Source organism: Perna viridis, chromosome 4 (genome assembly GCF_037379345.1).
Source record: "Perna viridis isolate PV_CMFRI_1.1 ecotype Kerala chromosome 4, ASM3737934v1, whole genome shotgun sequence".
Lineage (NCBI taxonomy): Eukaryota > Metazoa > Mollusca > Bivalvia > Mytilida > Mytilidae > Perna > Perna viridis.
Window position 1 is genome coordinate 8,736,955 of NC_142448.1, and position 23,190 is coordinate 8,760,144.

At 32.2% G+C, this 23,190-nt stretch overlaps 1 protein-coding gene across 1 annotated transcript in view; it reads right to left on the minus strand.

Moving 5' to 3' along the window:
• Positions 1-3,167: 3,167 nt before the first annotated feature.
• The window catches only part of LOC148618744 (uncharacterized), a 34,921-nt gene continuing 14,898 nt past the window's right edge, over positions 3,168-23,190 (minus strand). Inside the window, exons 23-45 of the mRNA XM_088577927.1 lie at positions 22,671-22,787; positions 22,326-22,461; positions 20,982-21,162; positions 20,333-20,609; positions 19,826-20,012; positions 19,414-19,625; positions 15,724-15,956; positions 15,377-15,530; positions 14,944-15,122; positions 13,504-13,647; positions 12,757-12,925; positions 12,024-12,162; positions 11,609-11,730; positions 11,209-11,348; positions 10,245-10,392; positions 9,615-9,818; positions 9,143-9,346; positions 8,198-8,941; positions 7,612-7,824; positions 7,129-7,224; positions 5,189-5,517; positions 4,415-4,616; positions 3,168-3,730 (exon numbers count right to left, since the gene is read on the minus strand). Coding sequence (XP_088434053.1) covers positions 3,453-3,730; positions 4,415-4,616; positions 5,189-5,517; positions 7,129-7,224; positions 7,612-7,824; positions 8,198-8,941; positions 9,143-9,346; positions 9,615-9,818; positions 10,245-10,392; positions 11,209-11,348; positions 11,609-11,730; positions 12,024-12,162; positions 12,757-12,925; positions 13,504-13,647; positions 14,944-15,122; positions 15,377-15,530; positions 15,724-15,956; positions 19,414-19,625; positions 19,826-20,012; positions 20,333-20,609; positions 20,982-21,162; positions 22,326-22,461; positions 22,671-22,787 — 4,808 coding nt within the window. The 3' untranslated portion in view covers positions 3,168-3,452. The remainder of the gene's footprint in view (positions 3,731-4,414; positions 4,617-5,188; positions 5,518-7,128; positions 7,225-7,611; positions 7,825-8,197; positions 8,942-9,142; positions 9,347-9,614; positions 9,819-10,244; positions 10,393-11,208; positions 11,349-11,608; positions 11,731-12,023; positions 12,163-12,756; positions 12,926-13,503; positions 13,648-14,943; positions 15,123-15,376; positions 15,531-15,723; positions 15,957-19,413; positions 19,626-19,825; positions 20,013-20,332; positions 20,610-20,981; positions 21,163-22,325; positions 22,462-22,670; positions 22,788-23,190) is intronic.

Consider the following 23,190-nt stretch of genomic DNA (forward strand, 5'->3'; position numbering starts at 1 on the left):
TGAATACCTTTTACTATTGTGGCTCTCGTGTCAACTAGAGATCTTCGAGCTTTAAAAATCTCATGTTTATGAAACACCAAAGAAACTCAGCATGCACAACAAAATTGTATTTTGCAGAGCACCTCGTAAGGCGTCTCGGTAATTTCTAAAAATCTCGATCGAGAGTTTTGGATAATAAACGCTGTGGCATTGTTATCTGTTATCGCAGTGAAAGAATATTCGTTTTCGTGTCCACCCATGAACCCATATCATCAAAGCGGCAATTACAATTGCATATAATTCAATGTAGGCAATTGATAATTCCTAAGTTTCAAAATAAATACTTCTTCCCATTTGAGATACCAATTATCCTTTTAATTCTTCACATTCTTGTAATTAAAATTTACCATTTTATGACAAAATCGAATTCGACTGTTGCACATAATTTAGGATATTTTATCTTTATACTTGGATATCTAGACTTGATTTCAAGCTTTTATTTTGCAAACACCCGAAAATAAACACTTGTGTTTTACCATATTCTAAAAAACGATTATGTATAGTCAACAGCCAACACAAAATAATGATTAATTCTCTTGTACTGTAAAACCTATACCGCTGAAATAAAAACAGTTCAGGCAGTCATGTATATTGATGAGTTTTACTTCATTCATACTTCGATGCTTAGTCTGTATTTGGTTTTAGCCCATTAACAATGACGAGTATTGGCTAACTATATTCCTTCATTCCTATATAAATTATGATTCCCAACCTTTCTTTAAAGTTTGATAAAATTCACTTGAGTGACTAAGGAGAAGTTTTCTTGCTGTATTCAATCATATAAATGACTTGTAGTTAGATGAACCCCTCCCAATATTAATTGCCGGGAGGAAGCCGGTGCAAATAACGTTAATGTCTCATGCGGAAAATTATTCAAAAAAGTTTTTTCCCATGGCACTCTTGATGAAAAATGTATTCGTTCCATGGAAACTATAATGCATTAACTAAAAATAAAAATCTGTATTTATCTTTTCTGTCCTTGATATTTTTACTTTTATGTAAAAATGGGCTATTTGATATCTCATTTTGAGTTGTTTTGCACACATAAAACGTAGCAGCAGATAAACTTTATTCATGATCAATTGACAGGGAATACGCAAACATTTTAACATTTAGAAACAGTTTTTGTCAATTGTTGCAACCTCTAGTAAATCTCCTGTGCACTGTATTGGTATGAAATTCTGAATAATGAGAACAAAAATGTGTAGAAGGTGTAGAAGAAACTATGATTACCCATTCTTCTGCATGTGTATTAAATAAATGTGTCACTAAAACACCTACTGACTTGTTCGAAAAACAGTTGCTTTGAAGTAGATCATACACCAAAGAACCTCAAAGCAGAAACAATATCTGACCTCATATGAACAAGACATATCTATTCAGTTCACAAGTACCACATGAGTATCAAAACATATGTTCATTACTTTAAGCCTGTAAGGGAAATATCTATGTGTAACTGGTATATTCAGTAAAACCGGCAGTTTTAAAACCCTGTTCTTGGCATAGTTTGAAATACCTCATCTAATAATTTTCTCTACAAATCTGTTCTGGTTGCTTTAAAAGTACATTTGGTCAATGCTTTCTTAGCTGCTATAAAAACAGTTCAGGCAGTCATGTATATTGATGTATATTGATAAGTTTTACTTCATTCATACTCCGATGCTTAGTCTGTATTTGGTTTTTGCTCATTAACAATGGCCGCTTTGAGTTTTTCACCCCGTGGGGTTGTTAACTCTGACATATTCACCAAATCCATTCGATTATATTGATTTCGATTTAAGCTCTGACGTGTGGCCTATTGCGATATGTATAAAGCGGTCTTACTCTGATATTCACAAGCATGTGACAATTCCATTTTAAGTTCAAGATTTATGGTTGCACAGAATGGGTCTTAGACCATTACTGAATTAAAATATGAAATTCCAGTATATGTCTTATGCCAGTTTTCGTCTAATACGAGCATAATAGTATACAATTGAAACCTGATACGTTCCCAGATACGAAGAAACATAAATTCAAACCATCTTCCTTTTTATCAGCCTTGTTATATTCATGATAACTTTACAAGCCTCATGTGTAAAATATGAATAGTCCTAATACACCCTCCGAATTGTCATGGTTTGATATGTCTTAGGTTCGAATTGTTCGGCAAGGAAATAGGTGTATGACTGATAACGTCATTTTCGTAAAGACATGGACGCTATATTGTTGACTGTTTGACCACTCCTATATTAAAAAAGCTATGATTCGATTTATATTTATTCATCGAATCTAGCAAATGTTTTCCCCAACTGTTTTTGTTCTAAATCAGCATTTATACTAACCCCTCAAAATATATGCAAAAAAATGGAGCAGTCGTGTTGATATTTTAAACTGTTGAATGAAGGTACAAACTGGATAGTAAGAGGCTTTTGAGAAAATCATGCAAAAACATTTTTTTTCCAAAAATCTTTTTGAAAAAGTATTAAAAAACGGAATAACAATAAAACACATTTAAAGTAGATTATAATAGTAGAAATATAAGTAATGAAAAAGTCATTGAACAAAATAATATATATCATTAAAATATCTAATTTACTTACCCAAGGTACACAACCCTATTTTATTTATTCGGGAGTAGAAAACGCATGGTTATACAAACAAACACTTATAGTGTAAGTTGGTCAAACTAGGTCGACAAAGAATACAGAACAAACACTATCAATCATTGTCACAAAGTATGAAGAAATAAATTCAGTTGACAAATTATGTAATATCACTCTTTGAACAACAAGTGCACAAAATGGACTTCGTTTCGAGAGGTAAAATAATACTCAAATTAATTGTAAAAACTTAAAATAAAAGTTAGGTACTATAATGTACATAAGAAACAATTTAAGACAGCACACCATGACAACATGTGTCACTAAAGGTTGAAATGTATAAAAAAAAAAAAAGAAAGTAAAAACAAGCACCCTCGTTTAAAAGATAGCTGACACAGTAAAGTGTTCTTTGTACTTGTAATTTTCTACATTTCATTCAGGAAATAACACATGGCACGCAGTTTTTTTTGGGGTTTTTTTTCGAACGGCACTAAGTCATCAGTATGTGGCCAACTGGGAAACGGAATTGCTATCAGGTGACTTGCGTTTTCATGGAAGAGCGTCTTTAAGGCCAAAAGGTTAAAAAAAAAGCGACACTATACCGACTGCGTCGTAAACAAAGTATGAACTATTAACGATATAAATCAGAATTTAAGTATAAAAGAGTCATTTTCACACAAAACATACCTTAATCCAAATCAAGGATAATCAAAATCAACAATCAACAAAAGTTATTTTTCAAGTTGTGCATTTTAACAATGACTTGTGTCCTTTTGAATTTTTGCGTCACAAATATAGTTTCACGCACACAGAGAGGGCAGTTTATTTTGTTTATAGAGACACGTCATCATTCATAGTAGAAAACAAACCACTGTCACTGATAGCTCTTATATAGATATAAAATTTAAGAGTAGATTTTGTCTTCAGTTTTTCAGTTACTGTTACATCAATAAAATGGTTGGTTGTTTCCTGCCACTGTACGACATCAGCTCCGCCCAGAAATGTTCCTACCGATACTTCATAAACCAAACGTCCAGTGTGTATAAAACAGTCCTGCCAGTCAACATTTACGACATCACCTGTTCTTGTAATTTTCATCGATGACCCTTCTGAAGAATTACATTTTATTAAGACTGACATAAAACGAGAACAAATACATTCAAGAAATACCTTCGTAACAACACACTTTAATTAAAAGAAATTATTAACGTTAGAAAAGAATTAAGAAATTAATAATGATTTATGTCAGTAAACTTTATAACTGGAATAAACAAGTCAGCACAGACTAGCTCTTATATGAGGTAATCATCATGCCATCTCCGTTAATCATTGCCCATACCCTCTGACTAGATTTTGTTTTATCATATCAACAACGAAATGCTCGCTGTATAGTGAATGTAAGGGTGGTACATTTGCATACAAATCTAGGCCTTGTACATCAAAAAAACTTTATGAAAGGAAAACAAGATTTACGAATGGCCTTATTGTGCTTTTCATTATAATTTATAAGGGAAATATATCTTTGCCAAAAGTCTATTCTTCCTTAGCAATACTATCGGGAACAGTTAAAAGATTTTGAATGAGAGGTTCGATTATTGAAAATGGAAATTATCATGATAGATAATACCGAATGAACTTTGAATACAGAATATGAAACAAAATCTAAAAGAAATAAATATGGAGTATCGAATGGTAGCGGCGACCAATGCCCAAATGATTACCTGTACTTGATTTTTATTCACACCATACATATTTATGTATTACTGATCTTTGAATGTATCATTTCTACTAACCTTTAACTGAAGGTGAAGATTGGTTAACAGTAATATTAGTATAGACTTGGCTACTTCTAATGTACATAGAATTGGTTGCAGCAACACTCGCTGTATAAACATCATTTTTCAGCGCTAATCCGTGGACGGACATGTATGTAACACCTTTATTTATATTTAAGATGGTATTCCTCAAATGAACGTCTCTGCCATCCAATTTAACCTTCAAATGCAACACAGACTACATTGGTAAAAACGGTAATGAATTTATTGCTATATTATTTTTATGACATTTAGTATTTCTCATGATAGATATCTTAGACATTGGGCTACAAGTTGAATCCTGTATGTGTTGATTTATGTCGTTCAGTATAATAAACTCGTTTGAAGAATAAAAAAAAACATTAAATAGTTTTACCTGTTTTTTAGTCTTTTATGTTCATTGTTTCCCTTTTAACGTCTTTTTGTATAAATTTGTATTGATAGGAGATGTTGTATAATTGCCAATGAGACCATCATCCACAAAAAGCTTAAGCAACGAACAATAACTTTCTACAGGTTGATTTTCGTCTTTTATGAATAGTTTCACATCATTTGTTTTAGGGCTGTTTACAGCTTGCTTTGTTGTGTGGGGTTTGCCAATTATTGAAGACAGTGCAATGACCTGTAAAAGTTTAATTGTTCGATGTTTGCCATTTGGTGAATGACTCATTTTTAAGGACAGTATAGTTAATGTAATTGGATCAATATAGATGACCTTGCGACCAAATAGATATGCAGTTCAAGACCATTTACCACAAATGACATTATTCCATATTGGTCGGTAAAACCCGTCCATTTCATTCGAATTGTGGCGGTATTTCCTTGTTCAAAATCTTCCGGATTGTATTCCGTCACAGGAAACGGAATTATAGTTATCTCAGCATTGTCACTAGATGGCGGTTTTTCTGATACAGTTACGCCGTCTGATGACGCTGTTGTGTATAATCCTCCTTTGTTATGACATCTAACGGTAGAATATATAGTTTTCTGTGAAACAGATGCTTCGTCTAAGACAGCAGATGCAGAACTGAGATCAGTGGTCTGTGTGAAAGATTGAAGCTCATTACCAAGTGGTTGTAGACCTGAAGAGGATGTATGATATAGATTAAATTATTGAATAAGTTTGAAATTCGTCCTTCCCTTTCCAAGTTATTTCTTTTGATTCTATTTTTTACAAATCTGAACATGACCTCAACAATCATAAAGGAATAAAACTTACCTTTGGAGACTAACCAGTGACTTTTTACAAATTAGTACTGCATTTTGTAGACGTTAAGATTAAATAACAATGTACCTTAAACATGATGAAAACATGTATAGTTAAGCGAACAGTAGATATGATTCGATGTAGGCAAAGTCTCTATTCTAAATCTTTTTTCTATGACAGCAATTTTTCTACAACCATGACACTCTCTCGTTACCAATATGCTAAACAATACAAAGAGTTGAACAACTGTTAGTGCACTGTTACTGCCCAGTTGATATTGTAAGAGTCGGTGAGTAGGTAGCCACTCACCCAAGAAAATTTACTTGGGCAGATGTAAAGTAAGCAGTCACTACCCTATCATATGGAATAACCTCAGCTCATGTATATCAATCACATTTGTAGAGTTTTATGCTTTTTGAACTTTTTTTTTCCTATTTAGATATTATTAATTTAATTGTAGTTGACAATGTCTATAGTCATTTTTGTACAAGTCTTACATAGAAAATATATTTTACACTTACAAGTATCATAGTCGATTTCAAGTATGAAATGGCAAGTTAAAGAAAGGCAATTAACACTGTTTTCTTAAAATGAACATTAACTTAATGATAAAATTTAAAGCATCCTGTCTCTGGACCCATTGAATACTGGCATTACATATAAAATATATACATCAGATAGTGTCACTACACAAGGTATCTACTTAACTGTTTCAAATTCTTATATTCTTGCATTTTTCCTGCATTAATAATTATGCATGTATACATAGTTCTGATGAAATTTTATGCACATAATCGATATAAAAGTATAATTCCAATAAGAATCTTTCACACGAAGCCTTCATTTAAGAGCTGTAAAGAATAGTCATTATTATGTTCATATCAATTTATTTATAATCTCAAACCATATTTTTAATCACACTAAATCCTAAAGTATAATGAAAGTCATAATAATTAAGACACTTTATCCCAAACTATACAAAGCAGTGTAGTTAATCCATAATAAGATAATTTACAACTTCACAACTTGACACTTGAAATTTACTTATAATAAGAACTATACACCTTTCATTAAAAGGACATCTTAGTAGGACTATTCCAATTTTATAAAGGAAGGAATCAGCATTAATTTAGGCTTCATTTTATAATGATGTATAAGACTTCTTTCCAATGTTTAAAATTAAAGTAAAGATTTTAGAGTACTATTCTAAATCCCGTTTTTCTATATTGCCTACAAAATAAAAATGAAAATGAATTTTAGTAGCAAGTTTTACCTCACATTACCTAGGAAAATAAGCATAAAACAGGTAGCAGCTTCAGATTTAAATAACAAGGAGTTCTACAAGTGAGTATTCGTCAAACTAGTCAGTATGAATACTCAAATAGCTTTTCGTCAATCTTTGGTATTGTTAAGTAGATTGATGACAAAATAATGTCATTATTGCAAGACAATCGTTCTAACTAATACTGCCTACAGATTCACTTACCTATTGACCATTCACAGAAGCTTATTCCTGATTCTGCGTCCAACAGTTTCCAGTTAACAGCTATAGTGTTACTAGTCTGACCATCTATATCGACACCTGATAATATAAGACATATTCCCATCAGTCACATGGAAGTAGTTTTTTTTTCGAAATAATCGTAAGCCAATCATGTTCTTGTTTTTTTTAGGTTGGTGTTAAATATTTATGTGTCCAAATTTTTACATTTACTATGTTACATGCATATATAACTACTGAAATTTAAATGCAATTTGGATCAAAAGTATAACAGAGACATATTTAGTATTTAAACTATCCTCCATTATTAAATTCTCTTCCATTACGTACTCCCTCTATTCAAACCATCTACATTACATCAAATCACATGTCACAACATTACGATCATTTTTATATTCTTATAATTATATTGTGTGTTTGAATAGTTATTTGTTGGTTCGGAAGAAATGACCATTTAGTACAACATACCTGTTCCATCATGAACTTCCTCTAGTACTGGTGGTGTTTTGTCTATGTCTATCGCTGTTGAGTATGCTACATTTCTCAGACCAGCACCGTTGATAGCTACTACTGTTACGTATACTTGTGAAGAATGGACTAATGTCAAGTTATAATTGTAGGCAAATGTATTAACGCCAACACTCTTAAAATCCTGTAATTCAGCACTTCCCTCTGTGTTTCCTAAGTAGACAAAAAAGAATATGGTAGTTCTTTTTGTTAATATTTGTTTATATTTCGAATTCAATAGGTTTCTGTTTTAGTAGACAATAAAAATACTGCCTGCAATAAACCACCGGAAACAAAATATCGAATAAAAAGGTGTTTCTGTAGGAGAGAATTCACTTAATATTTTGTTCTTCTTTTGATTCATATGACAAGGCAAACTTCATATCACCAATACAATACAGATCAGATTGATGATTGTATAACCTGTCTTCTGAATGTCAATACCATATAATCAACATGTTAACTTTAATAAAGACGTCCAACACTCGCATGTTTTCAACCATTCCGATTTATAATACATTTTACAGGAGGAAATGTCTTAGCTTACCAACGGCCCATAAATATTCCTTAATTGAACTCTCGGGATCCACAAAATGCCAGGATGCGTGAATAGAAGACCATCGGTGTAGTTCTACTGTATGGACTTGTATAGCTGTATCATTACCAGTCTTTCCTTCAACTTCTTCGATTCGGATGTCATCAACCAGAAAACCCACGTGATTATCTAAACTACTAAATTTGATCAATGAAATAGCATGTTCTAATTTCGTGTAAAACACGTGACGATGCCACACTATATCAGACTGGTTTGACTTGGTGTACATTTGAAACACGTGTTCCTGTTGACCAAAGCTGACTGATCCTTCTACATTAGAGATCATAGCTTCTTGTATTGGTAGGTGTGCTGTCACGAACGAAAGTCTGTAAATAGATCCGATATTCAGTTGTGTAACATTCTGTTGAATCACGCCTTTTAGAAATATAAAGGACCGTCCTTCATATGCTGCATTGACGTCAGAACGGATAATGATAGCACATCCCTCTACCGACCATGAAACAGGATGATAACAATTGTCGAATCCACAGATGTTTGTTGATGAAATTTCTGTTATGTTCATGAAACATCCGTGAGTATCTTCAAAGGATGGATTGTTTACATAATTGTGGTCCTTATGTACAAAGTTGACGGGTATTGGAGCTGTTGTGTCTACCTTAACTCCATTTGATGTCATGACATCTGATACGTGACCGACACTATCAGTTGCTTTGATTTTGCTGTATGCGGTTGCTCCTGTATATTAAAAAAAGTATTACTCCATTTACAATCTTCAGTCTATCAATAATATTATGCCTTCAATACTAATTGGTAAAATATTACTATACTTTGCAGCAATTTTGATATGCCTTTATTTTCATTAAGATCCCTTAAGATGATAGAAATTTCCAGTTGTGATAAATAATAAATTTGTTTGTTTCACATAAATGTACTGACCGTTTTTAAGTGGCGTGTGTAAATTGAACGAAACAGATGTCTGCATTCCATTATTTTTCCAGGAAATAATGTCACATGTGTCGCCTGTCTTATCAGTACCCATGCACCATGAGTATTTTACGATGCCAGACTCCATGTCCGTAAACCCGTGCCACCGAGATGCGGTTATATCTGATCTATTTTGGTAATCCATGTCATTTAAACCTGTTGTTTTGATGAAAAATAATTATTACTTATAGTTCAGTTCGCGTACAATATGAATCACTCATACAATTAATACAATTGATAACTTACACTAAAATTATTGCTTTGACAGTTTAAAATTACATTTTCCGACATTTTCAAAACAATAAAAAATGTTAACGCTTCTTTGTTTTTTACCTTCATTCTAATTTTCATTATTTCATATTTTCTTATGATTTATTATATCATTCAAAATCTATAATGCTTATCTTTAACCTATTTATCTTACCGATTCCATCATAAACTGAACCACATATAGGCTTATAAGCATCTACCATTACACCATCAGAAGACGCTGTTGTCTGGAGTCCCGAGTGTGTTTTAGCAACAACGTTACTATAGTAACGCACACTAGGGCTCATGGCAAGGCGGCTGATGTTTAAAGCTGTTATTGTAGGGTCTATGTTTACATTTACGGTGTGTAAATCAGTACCTTTATAAAGTATATTATACTAAACAGGTATGCATGATATCAATTATACATTCCTAAGATGATGCAAATAGTTTGTCTTGATAAAAGAATAAATATTATTTCCAGTAATCCAATACTGTATATATATAAGACGAACCTGTGTATTTATTTGTTCCATAATAATTACAAAAAATAATTAACAAAAATCAACTATAATGGAACTCTAAATAGCAATGAAGTCATTTTTCGCGTTTATCTTGCAGTAAATATAACTGTACTGGGGTTTATGCAAACCTAAGGCTTCATCTTGACATTAAACTATGTAGAACACAGTCGTAGCATAAACTCATTTTCAGTATTTATCTAAGGCATTGGACAAGTTTTAACTTTAACTTTTGTTTTATTATTTCTGAGACTTCAAATAATATTTCTTAAAAAACTAGTTACCTTCGGGATAAGTACTTAGATACACGTTAAACATTTTTATACTTCCCGGTGATGACACGAACACATTCTTCCAATCAACTGTGTATAAAGATCCTTGTTCGATGAAATCAACATCAGCCTTCCAGAAGTTATGAATCTTTTCTGAGACCTTTATGCAAAAATCATCTGACAATATTTAGTTCAAGAAGTAAACGTATTTTCAACAGATTAATAAGATTTTAAGATTCTTAAATAATAAAAACATCCTAGTAATTTGACCTTCATTTAAAAGATAAATAAAAGAAAATATGTTTTGAGGGTGATCAAAAATAACATAATCCAATAAAAATACACACACATAACAAAGAACTCACATGAAATAATCAACATAACAAGTTCATAGAAACAAAGTAAAAGACCAATCTGGAACCCCACTAACAAAAAGTGGAAGAATGGACCAGGCTCCAATATCAATTTCCAAAAATTAATGTATTTTGATAAGTATTTTTTTTATGAATCCTAACTGATACAAAGAGTAATCAAGAGAACCAAGGATCGAGCAAAAAATTAGAAGAAGGTTATCTGAGAAAAAGGATCCCACAAAGAACATGAAGTAACCAAAATGACACGTACCTAGAAACAAAAGCAAATCAGGACGTGGTACACCGGTAGGGTAAGCGTCCTCTGCTTTTCCAGAAACACTCACAGAGTTGCTTAAAAATGTCAGCTCCGGGGTAAACAAAAGAGGAAAGGAAAAGTATGACATTATCAACAAATCGATTCGCATGGTACAGATGGATACACCGTAACGATCCACGAGTTCATGACGACGACCATAAAATTTCTGTATCAACATTACTTTATTGGAGCATAATCCATATTAAATTTAGTAAAATGTCTAATTATTTTACGTTGCTAAATATGTCTTCTTATTACAAAGCAATTGCAAGGAACATGAAAATTGTAAAAAAAAAAATAGACTTACTGCAGTTCCACGTTGGTCATTCACAAGTATAGAGCGAGATTGAACTGTGATGCCATTGGATTTAAATACAGCAAACTTATTACCACTATACCAAACTCTGACAAAGACGGAGTATTTATATAGTTCTTTTAATTCTTGTCCTGCAAGCAAAGAGTTGATAAAACAATAATAATCACAAAGTTTCGACCAACATATCGTTTAATAGTTCACTGTGACCAAACCATAGCAGCAACGAAGGTTATAGGTTTGAGTTTTTCGTATATCATCTTTGCCAATGAATGATTAATAAAAGTCATTGTTTTTTATATGAATTGATTTATTATTAGGAAAATCTTGTATGGTCCTAATTTGTTTTATACACTACAAAGCTTTTCTTTCGAGTCTAAAATGTAAACCCAACCTGGCTTTAAACAAAATATTGCTTCTTCTTTCTGTCCAGAATGTCTCCATAGCGGGTCTGTTGATGTATCAATAACACCTTCTGGAGAATCTTGAGAAGACAGACCAACACTCCATTCATACCTTAAATATACCGAAGAAAAAGGAAGCAGGAGATTTAGTGGGCTATAGAATCCTTTTTAACATACCATTTCTATCGGAAATGCCTGAACCAAGACAGAACCAATACTGTGGTTTCTGGTTTCTGGTCTTAAACCTGATATTGCCATTTTGATAAAGAATTTCCAACTGACTACTCCATTTGACTATTGTTTAAAGTGTTTTTATCATTCATTTAATGATTTAAAAAACTGAAAAGCAATAGTACTTGTTGCAGTTTATCCTTTTATTCCCTAAAATGAAAAAAAAACAAATACCATTGAGGGGATAAGCCCTGTTGTTTTGTAATCTTCCATTTTGCTGCTAGTAAAGAATTGCTAGGTGTAAACTTTACGTCAGACTGAGGAGATCCAGAAAGATCTAGAATGTCATCAACAGTTATCTTTGTGTTCTCTTCTACAATAAATAAGCAAATCTAACTTAACGACATTATGTACATGTCATGACGTACATGAAATTATAAATATCATAAAAGTGATATTATTTTTCAAGTTAAAGTTTTATGGATGAGTAATAGTTTTTGGAAAAAGTTCTCTTCTCTCGGAATACGTTAGTACGGTGATGGAATATTGCGTGGGAAAAATAAATCACATGGTAGATGACGTTAACGTTAAATCTTTATACGAAAAGCTGACATTGTTTCAATCTCCATTCCGGGTTGCTCATTTGTTATAGTTTCTGAGTACGACTTTATTTATTTATTTATTTTTTATTTTATTTTTTTCTGTGTGCCTGTTTTCTCTTTACACTTGGATTATAATCTTCGCTTTCTAATCGAATCCCAATTCTCTTGGTCCCTTTTCAATTCTAAAACAGCATAATCAAATCTTAAGATATTTCTCACAAAGAAAAGTTAACATGACGTCATTTTAAAACCAACTGTACTACACATCAAATCGACATACTTAGAAAGACTTCTATCTTTTAGTATTATTTTTATATAAAACACAGGCACCTAGTCATAAATTTACAATCACTGACAAGACTGACCTACAGTTACATCCGTACAGGTCTGTCCATTTATATGACAACGTTGGCCTTTTGGAGAACAAACACAATGTCCTAAACAATATAGAGCATCACATCTTCTGATCAGATCCAAATATCCTCCCGATATTAACCGGAACTGATAATGAATCATGTGGCTTCTCAGGCCAACCTAGAAAGGAGTATATTACATATTAGTGTTTTTGTAAGCGTTTATACTTAAGTTTATAACTTTCAGGAAAGGTTGTATTGTTTAATTGAATATTTACCTCCTTGAAAAAAACATTTTCTACAAAGAGAGATTTATAATATAGTTTTGTCATTTTAAGTAATGAATTATAAAGGCTAGGATTTAAGATGGAAAATAAATAATTTATGCAGATATATGTAAACAAATGAACATGTACCACCAAGATTAAGGTATAATTTAATTTTAGTTGATTCTTAATCTTGACCAAGAAGCATTTTCATGCGTATTCACTGAAGTACATTTCACATTTGCAGTCAGCTTGTAAAGCCTACACCTATTATATCTAACAGTTGATTATGGTTGTCATTATTTACCTTAATAACGGAAGTAGAGTATCACCTTAGGATCATGTGTTATGCATAATCAGTTTGTATTATTTGTACTTTTTGATAGGATAATTATATTTATCAACATATTCATCAAATATTAAATGTTGTAGAAAAAAAGGTGATTATCATGCACGCTAAACTTTGTGTTAAATGCTTTTTATATAGAATTACATTATTTGTTGCCCATACAGTGATGAATACATGTTCGTAATTAACAAGATGCTGCGTTGAAATTACAAAATACTGTAAAGGACCTTCGTCTGCATATTCTACAGTAGACTCATTATGAAAGAATTCTGCAGGGAGTCCAGGTACCTATCAACGACAAATGTTACAACGAATTAGTATAAACATTTTTTATAATCAAACATTTTGATCAGGTACAAACAACATGACTGAATTATAGCTTCTCTGTATTTAACCCAAATTTAATATTTTTGAAAACTATTTACAGATTAATGTATCGCTTTTTCATACTGCCCGAAATCTTGATATTGACTACGAGGGCGTTAGCTAGTAATGAATTATTTACATTTCGTTTGAAAAAAACACACACCCATAAATGACGTGTGGATAAAATGAGTCTCTATTCTGTTGATAATTCATATTTCAGATTCTTTTGAAATTTCTCGGTAGTTATAACAGTATCGGTCTCCATTATGACAGCAGATTATTAAGTTTGGCAACATATTGTTTTTCCATTATCCTTGCTGTCTTATATCTCGTGCTGAAAAAATGGCAATTTCAACTGACAAACGTTACATAAACCGACTATGATGTCACCAATAAAGTGAATAAGTCTCATTTCATTTTTAAAACTTGGGCGGAAGTGACGCAAGTTTTCTGTACTGCTAAAATATCATTGCCCTTGGAAAGATAGTTTACAGAAAACAATGATTTTATTACATATGCAAAATCTGTGTTATTTAAATAAAATATGTAAACAACTAGTATTAAAAATTCTAGTTATACGTTTCGGCGATAACAAGAAGTAATCGAAAAAGGAACAGATATGGTAAAAAAGCAACAAATACACCATCGTATACTCTTTAAAAAAGTTAATACTAACAGAGATTAACAAAACGTCTTTCATAAGTATAAACACACCCACAAGTAAGTTCTGAAAGACCCGGCAACAAAAGTAATAAAATCCAAGGTGAGGACAGGTGCACGTCTGCGATGGGATTACATTAGTTTTATAATGCCTTAAAAATCCCACTTTAATGTAAGGTCAAAAATGAGCTAAAACAACAAATAAACAGACAAGAAAATTTATTCAATTATATATCATATTCTCCTTAATCCAACATGCAACATATAAACAAAAGGAGAAACTGCAAGTGTTTTTTATATTTTTGTATCAAACGTGTGCAATGATAAGTCAACGTATTCCTAGGAAATGTGAGTGAGTGTGCTTTGAGTGATAAATAATATTTGTGCATATGAGTGAACGTGTACTGTAGTAGTCTTATATTTGTGTAATGAGTTAGTAATCACGATGTTCCTTAGAATTTCTCTAAACTAGTGTGTATATCATATCCTGTTAGTCATTTTCCACGTAATGTCCCAGCAGATAAACAGTATTTTTCTATACCAATATGTGTATCATACCTTGTTTAAATCATTCCCCATGAACTGACTCCCAACAGATACATAGTATTTGTCTATACCAGTATGAAGATCAGAAAATCCAACCCAGGATAAGTTCAGTCTATAGTCAGACCAAGTCATCCATCCTTCTGTATGTCTTGTGAGTTCAGCAGCGTGATAAGTACCAATAGCAAACATACCTTGAAACAAAATGATAAAAACAATGCATGTTTTTCTATTATAATTTTTAACCTGGAAAGTAACGACTTTTAATCCAGATTACATTTGTAACAAATGCAAGTTTTCAACTCTAGCAGGCATAAAAAGACGCTGTAAGACACTGTAATAGAAAATACAAATTTAAACGAATATTCACTGTATATCCCTTTATATTGTTGTTAGAGGTATATTGTGATATCAACTATCCGATCTTGTTCGTTTTTAAATAGTTTACCTGACGTAGGTGGGGTGGTATCTATCAATACTCCATCAGACTCTGTCTCTGTACATATCTTAGCTCCGTTACAAACTATCAGTTTGAAGTAGTAGGTTCCTCCGTCTTGTAACTCTAAATCAGTCAGCGTATATTCTCTGAGTATTCCATTTATCTAAAATAATTTGACATATAGCATATTGTGTTATCCATTGAATCGTCTCATTATTTATCTAAATTACCAACGACAATGATAATTTTGTTTTGTATTCATGTCAATTACGGGAATGGCTGTAGTTGAATACCGTTTTAGTTATTTTTATATTGTATAACATTATTACAGCAAATGTACTAAGGAAAACAATTACCATCACTGACGATGAATTGAACTCTCCATTTTGGTGTGATACAAACGATATATATTGCCGGAGTATAGATGACTGTTTATCTTCAACATCCCATTGGAATCTAATTGCCGATCTCAAGACAGATGTGTCCTCAGTTAATGAGCCAATATCACGTGATAATTTTGGTGGCTCCAAAACATCTGGGGGTGACACATCAACAAGAAATCCATTTGATGTAGATTCTGTGTATAAACCTGAGGTCATAAATATGAAGCTAAGAGAAGGTTAACTTTTCTGAAAACATAAACTGAATTAAATTTACATTACAACATTAAGCTAACCTTATTTTTCTTTGGTTTATTAATTTTAAGCATAAAAAACATTACAGTAGAGACACATATTTACTGAAAGAACAATTAGGAGAACCAAGCTTCAAAATCAAATAATTATATTCCAAGACTGGGAAAACACACACAACAAAGGATATAAAACAATCAAAATAACACACACAATGAAATAAAATTTATTGAGCAGCCTGGACTCCATATAAAACTTGGAGCACGCAAAAGGTGCACCGATAAGGTAAAAGTTCTCTGTTCTTCTACCGATTTGTTCACGTCCGCGGTTCACGAGCGATGTTCCTTTCTATAGGTCAGATCTTAAGATAGTTAGTCAGCATCATAAGACAGAAGGATTGGTCAGTGAGTAGCGGAGCACAATTTATTCCCATCAGAATGCCGACCGCTTTCTGAAAATCACGTCCAACCCACTAGACAAAATGTTGTAGAAAGAAAATTCCAGGATTTATACAACACCTTCGGTATATTTAAAAGATGATAATTTTACAAAAAATGAGGAATTACGTTCCAAGTACTACGTTTTTGTATCTAGGTTTATCGTCTTATTTTCTTTTCTTTTTGGGAGTAACAACGATGCCTCATGTTTCTGAGTTTCGTTTTCAACTGCGCATGCTATTATATTCTGAAAATAATCTAGCATTTAGGGTTTCCAGAAGATCTTTCGAATCTATTAGAATTTTCACCTCTACGGAAACCTACAAAAGGGGCACCAAATCCATGTCTTTACGATGAAAGAGTAATCGAGTGAACAGACAAGACATGGAAAACAAACACACACAACAAAGAACATAAATTAAAAAAAGTAATACATATCAAGTAACAAAATTAAAGGAGCAACTAAGACTCCACTAAAATCTGGTAGCATGGACCAGGTGCACCGGTAGGGTAAGTGTCCTCTGCTTTTCTAGAAAAAACCCGCCGAATTGCTTATAAAAAGTCAAGTTCAGGGTAGACGAAAGAGGAAAGGAAAACTATGACAAATTGGTTCCCATGGTACCGATGGATATACCGTAACGATCCACAATGATCAAAGGCCCTTTCATAGTCTATGTATTTTTTCTTCTTCTGACTTGTCTTACAGGTCAAATGCTAGTCTCATAATGATAATCAATGCAAGCTAAACCCATGACCTTAAAAGCACTGATAGCCTTTCAGGTTACAGACCACCAATTCAACCAATGAGCATTTGGAACGTACGCAAAAATAGTCCTACGCAGAAATTACCCCTGTTCCTCATAGTGCTGTGAAAAAAGTTCTCATCTTATTTAAAAAAATTAAACAGTTTCTGAAAGGAAAAACATTTCTGTACATTTTATAGGTGCATTTTGCTTCTTGTGATGTGAAGCCTAATCTCCATAATGATTTTTAAATATACCCCTATCTTGTGAAAACACTGGGATTTCCCATGCTATTTATAGACCCTTCACTTCCGGTGACCAGTACTGCACTGCAAGTCTGCTAACCCCACATGCCATTCTGAGGATTGTGAGCTGACATATGTAGAATCATGCTGATATATAGTCCTCTGCAGGTTAAAGTTAAGGTAAAGTCCAGAGAAGCCATTGAATATTGTGAAATTAGCATAGAAGCCTATGGAAAGTGGAATTAGTGGTTTTTAGCCTTAAGCTTAGGCCATGGCAAAATGAAAAGTTTCTTGAAATAGCTTTAAACTACTTGAATATCTTGTTAACTTTGCCATGAGAGGAATACACTACAAAAATCCTTCAAAATATGCATTTTTTTAAGTTATAGGTCCAAATTATGGAAAATTGGTCTTTTTGGCTGATTTTTATGTCCTATCTTGTAAAAAGTGTAGAAAATTTAGTAAAAATATCAAATATTAAACTTTGAGGGCTATATTTACCTAAATATGGTGGTAACAAGCACTTGAAATCAAGTTTTGTGTTGATTTGAGCAAAAATTAGGTTAGAAATGAGGAAAAACTCACTTTCATTACTGCGGTTAAGGCCATGTCAGCATTCCCCTATGGCAACATGGAAAATCCATTATTGAGTACTTTTTTTGCTTTAGGTGCCCTTTACTGGTCATGTTTTAATGTGAAAACACTGTATTTACAAATTTAAAGCCAAATATATCACCTTTTGTGAAAATTTAAAGATTTAGGATTTTTGACATGTGATCAAGAAAAAGGGGGAGGCATGTCAGAAATAAATTTTTAAAAATAGACCAATTTCTCAGAAAATGATTACTTTTAAAACTATTTCTTCATTAATATTGTTAAAAAACAAGTTGTGATTGATATTTTTTATTTGAAAAGTCAGAAAAAGTTCTTTGCAAATATTTAATGCATTTAAGTGTGGTAGAATATTGTCACTTTTTTGCTCGCACAACTTGGTTACCCTATATTTAAAAATCAAATATTTAAAAAAGTGCTTGTCACATTTCACTGAAACTTTGCAAATGCATCCAGTGTGTGTGTAGGAAGATACCTGTACAGTTATTTATTTTTTCTAAGACAAAAAGTGACTGTTTAGGTTACAGACCACCAATTCAACCAATGAGCATTTGGAACGTACGCAAAAATAGTCCTACGCAGAAATTACCCCTGTTCCTCATAGTGCTGTGAAAAAAGTTCTCATCTTATTTAAAAAAATTAAACAGTTTCTGAAAGGAAAAACATTTCTGTACATTTTATAGGTGCATTTTGCTTCTTGTGATGTGAAGCCTAATCTCCATAATGATTTTTAAATATACCCCTATCTTGTGAAAACACTGGGATTTCCCATGCTATTTATAGACCCTTCACTTCCGGTGACCAGTACTGCACTGCAAGTCTGCTAACCCCACATGCCATTCTGAGGATTGTGAGCTGACATATGTAGAATCATGCTGATATATAGTCCTCTGCAGGTTAAAGTTAAGGTAAAGTCCAGAGAAGCCATTGAATATTGTGAAATTAGCATAGAAGCCTATGGAAAGTGGAATTAGTGGTTTTTAGCCTTCAGTCTGCCAGAAAGTTAATATCTATACTTTGTTTTCGTACTGATAATAGTTTGAAAAATAAATCCTAATTCATTTGAAATTGTAGAAGGCATTATGATTTTTTTTTTAAATATATCAATAAAATAAACTACGTCATCTTACAGGTTACATTGCCTCATATAACATCCTCCTTTATCCCTACCTTTCAGAAATTCAAACTTTAATTTAATTTTAAAAGCGAAATAAGAAATAAATCTTCTAATAGATTTTGTCATCGAATCAAGACAAAATTGGTAGCTGCAAGTACATGACATTTTGAGAAAAACTTTCGTTAGTTTTACTGTTTTTGTTTTGAGGTGTTCTGTATTATGGTATGCATAGATGATTTTATCAATATATCAAGAAGTACCTGCTTTGTTGTAAACACGGACGGTGCTATAAATACGTCTTCCAGGTGGTAGAGGTGCTGGCAATTCTGTTATAATCACCATATCTGTTTCACTGATAATATGTGGGGGGTAAATATCAGCTGATCCCGGAGACGTACCAACCCGAACAACAATGTAATCTATATCAGACTGTGCATCATTAAATCCAAACCATTTAATTGAAATGTAATTCCTGGAAAGATATTAAGACATAAATAACTAAATAAGACATGAAATACCGCTTGTTTGAAATTACATCTGTGAAACATAGTTCAAAATACATCTGATCAAAAATGAAATGATATTAGCCAAAACAACGAAGGTAGTCACATATATAACACATTATGAAATATATCTTGTACTCTGAATAAAATTGAATAGAAGCTTATTTACCTAACTGACAGAAATTCGATATCATAATCAGCAGAGCCATCTTGAACAACACCTGGTACAGGAGGGCTGTTGTCAATGGTTACACCGTCTGATGTCACAGATGTACACATATTTCCAGTGTTACATGCTGTTACTGTAGAATAATATGTACGACCAGCCTCCAGGGCGACATTTGACCAGGTAAAATCTGAACAAAAATATATTGAAAATCAATTGTGAATCTGTGCTCACAATAACCTTTGGCTTTTATCACACTTTTATATGAGGTTACTATCTAACAAGTATCTTTCTTAACTCACGAAGAACGATTGCATTCACGTGTGTGTTCTTCAGTTGCATTTGGTCGCATTTGAAATATCAAAGTCAATGAGTTGATGCATTCCAACCCTATTTGAGATAAAAGAATTCTTTTTTTGTTTAATTTTGGTCGTAGCTTGACTTTCAAGATCAATGTATTCACATATCCAAAGTCAATATGAGATGTAATTGCGGGATTGAAATACTTACATGTATGAGCACCTACAATTTGTTCATTAATGATATCATAACATCCAGAACAAGTTCCAATATAAACGCGGTAGCACTTTATAACTGAATGGGGATCATAAAATCCTTCCCAGTAAATGGATAGTTGACTCATATCTGTTTGGTAATCAATGTCTTTAGAGTGAGGCGAGACTGCGTCTGATTTCCCATCATACACATGTCCGGCAACAGGGGGTGAAATGTCGTAAATGTTAGCTAGGGATGATTTACTGGTGGAAAGTCCGGCCATGTTGTATGCCTAAACACAACAAAAAATTGTCATGTAATATTCAAACAAGTAGAAAGTTCTCTGTTGTACATCCATCAACATAACAGCATTCGTTACGTATATGAAATGGACGTAGTGTTGATGTAATGTCATATGATAATCATGCATTATGATTTATACGATAATTAATTATCTTCCGCAGTTTTACATTGAGGATACAAATTGATTAGCACATGAATATTTTAGATGTGTATATTTATATTCTTTATATGTTTATTTATATAAAACAATATTTCGTTTGGTATTGGTTCTAACATGAAACCGTTGATGTGAACAAAAAAAGTAATGATTGTTTAATTCAATTCGCCGTTGACATACTATTGTTTATGAATCATGAATTACCTTCACAGTAACAAAATAAGGGTGGCCTTCTATCATTTGATGATTATGGTCTGGTTTCAAGTTGCCACATTCCTGGCCGGTTCTAGAAAATTTTATTTGATCATCCTGACCGGATAATGAACCTAATCCAACCATGTAATGGTCGATACCACTTTCAATATCAAAGAATATATTTTTCCAACTACAAAAAGAAGGAAATGAATTTCATATGAAAAAGGAATAACTACGTAGACAAGTAGTATTAAGACTTTTGTAAGTAACTTTAACTAGTATATTTCAAACAATGAATACATAAGTGCAATGTTATTCGGATCATCTTTAAGTGACTGTAGAACTCAATTCTTGTAAAATCTCAAACACATTTCATATATTTATTAATAACTTTAATAATGAATTCAAACTACCAATCACTATAAATATTTCGGGTAACTTTCAATAACAATAATAAATTAAACGCACGTACTGAAAACTTTGATATCGGGTGTGAAAAGGTATTTTAGTGTACTTAACTAGTGCTCCAGCTAAGAATCATGCGAAATGTGATTCATGGTTGGAAATCCTAGAATTTTTTTATTTTTAATATTTGGTTTAAAACGTTATACTGACCAGAGGTTAAAACGTGTTTTTTTCATATAATCCTTGTTCATAAGAGATATCAATTATTTAAATGCACTGAAGAATTCCAAATAAACGGAGATAAACCTGTAAATAACACTAAAATACAGTAGAAATCATTTAATTTTTTGCGTGAATTATCTCCTAAGAGCAGAAAGATTGGAATGATCATTTTACATTTTACATAGACCTATAAAGCCACCTAATAACAGAAATAGAAATAAGTTATTTACCAAAAAAATCTACTTTGTTTACATAAAACATGTGGTCGGATTGATGCAAAAGCACCACGGGCAACGTAAATTATAATTCTTATACAGTTAATGTGTTCAGCAATATGTCTGAACTGTGATCTGTTCAGAACAATTACTATTTCGATTTTAATTCCTTCGTGTAAATGTGGCTTTATTTGATAAGATGTATACCACTTTTCTGAATGACCTTTGTATATCAAATAGAGAGCGGATCTTTTCAAAAGTATCATTTGGCTATCTTATGGAACCAAAATAGATTTGAACACTCTTTAATATGGAACTTTTCAGAAAATCTATGACAAAAAATGCACAGTTTTCCGCACGTTCTTGTACCTTATGAAGTCACGTTTTAATCTATGTATATATAATTTGTATTGAGTAGAAAATTCATATATTGTCCCATATAACAAAATACGTTTGAACTTATTATTTCTAAGTAATTACAATCAGGCCATTCTACTTCAATTATATTTACCAAATCTCTATCTGGCTTAAATTAGTTAAAATTCTGCCACCAATATATATAGATTCTGATGAAACTACTGGGGGTGTTGTATCTATTGTTACGGGATTGGCATGAACTTTTGTCGTTCGGTTGATGAAATCAACACCTGATGATAAAATTCAACAACATTTAATACAATTGTATGGTTATTAAACTAATAAATATTTACGTAAATATAAAAACAACTACTGATCAGAAATAAATAAGTTTAGACAGAGATGTACATTTTTCATTGCTATAACTTTAAAACAGGGCAGCGGAATTAGTTTTATGTTATATTTGTTTTCTTTTAATAGTCAGTTAAAATAAACTTACCTGATACAGAAACGAAATATGTATGTCCTTCTTGTAAGGTTAGTCCGTGAAAAGACACGTGATTGGTAACGCCAACATTTCGTTTGTCAATAACATCAACTCCATCTTTAACAGAACCTTCAAACAAGATAAAATAATATTATCAATAATCTAATAAATACAATGTTGAAGTTTGTATTGTAATTTAAATATCGAACAAATCATGCATATGTGCGTTTCTTTTTTCATTTATCGTTTTTGTTTTGTTGGGTTTTCTTTTGGAGGTTAGCTTTTTAGTTCTAAAATGAAATGCAATTAACACTGAAATACTGAATTACATAATAAAGTTAAAACAAATGACATTAAGAAATAGTTGATAAACCCAACACAATATTTCGTCTTCGTCTGTGTCGTTTTCCTTATACATGTTTATTGTAAAAGCAACTAAGCAAACAAAACATGAACAAAACAAAACAAACACAGAGACAATAATAAAATGTGTGTACGCTTATAAAAGCTTACTAATAAGATTTATTGGTAA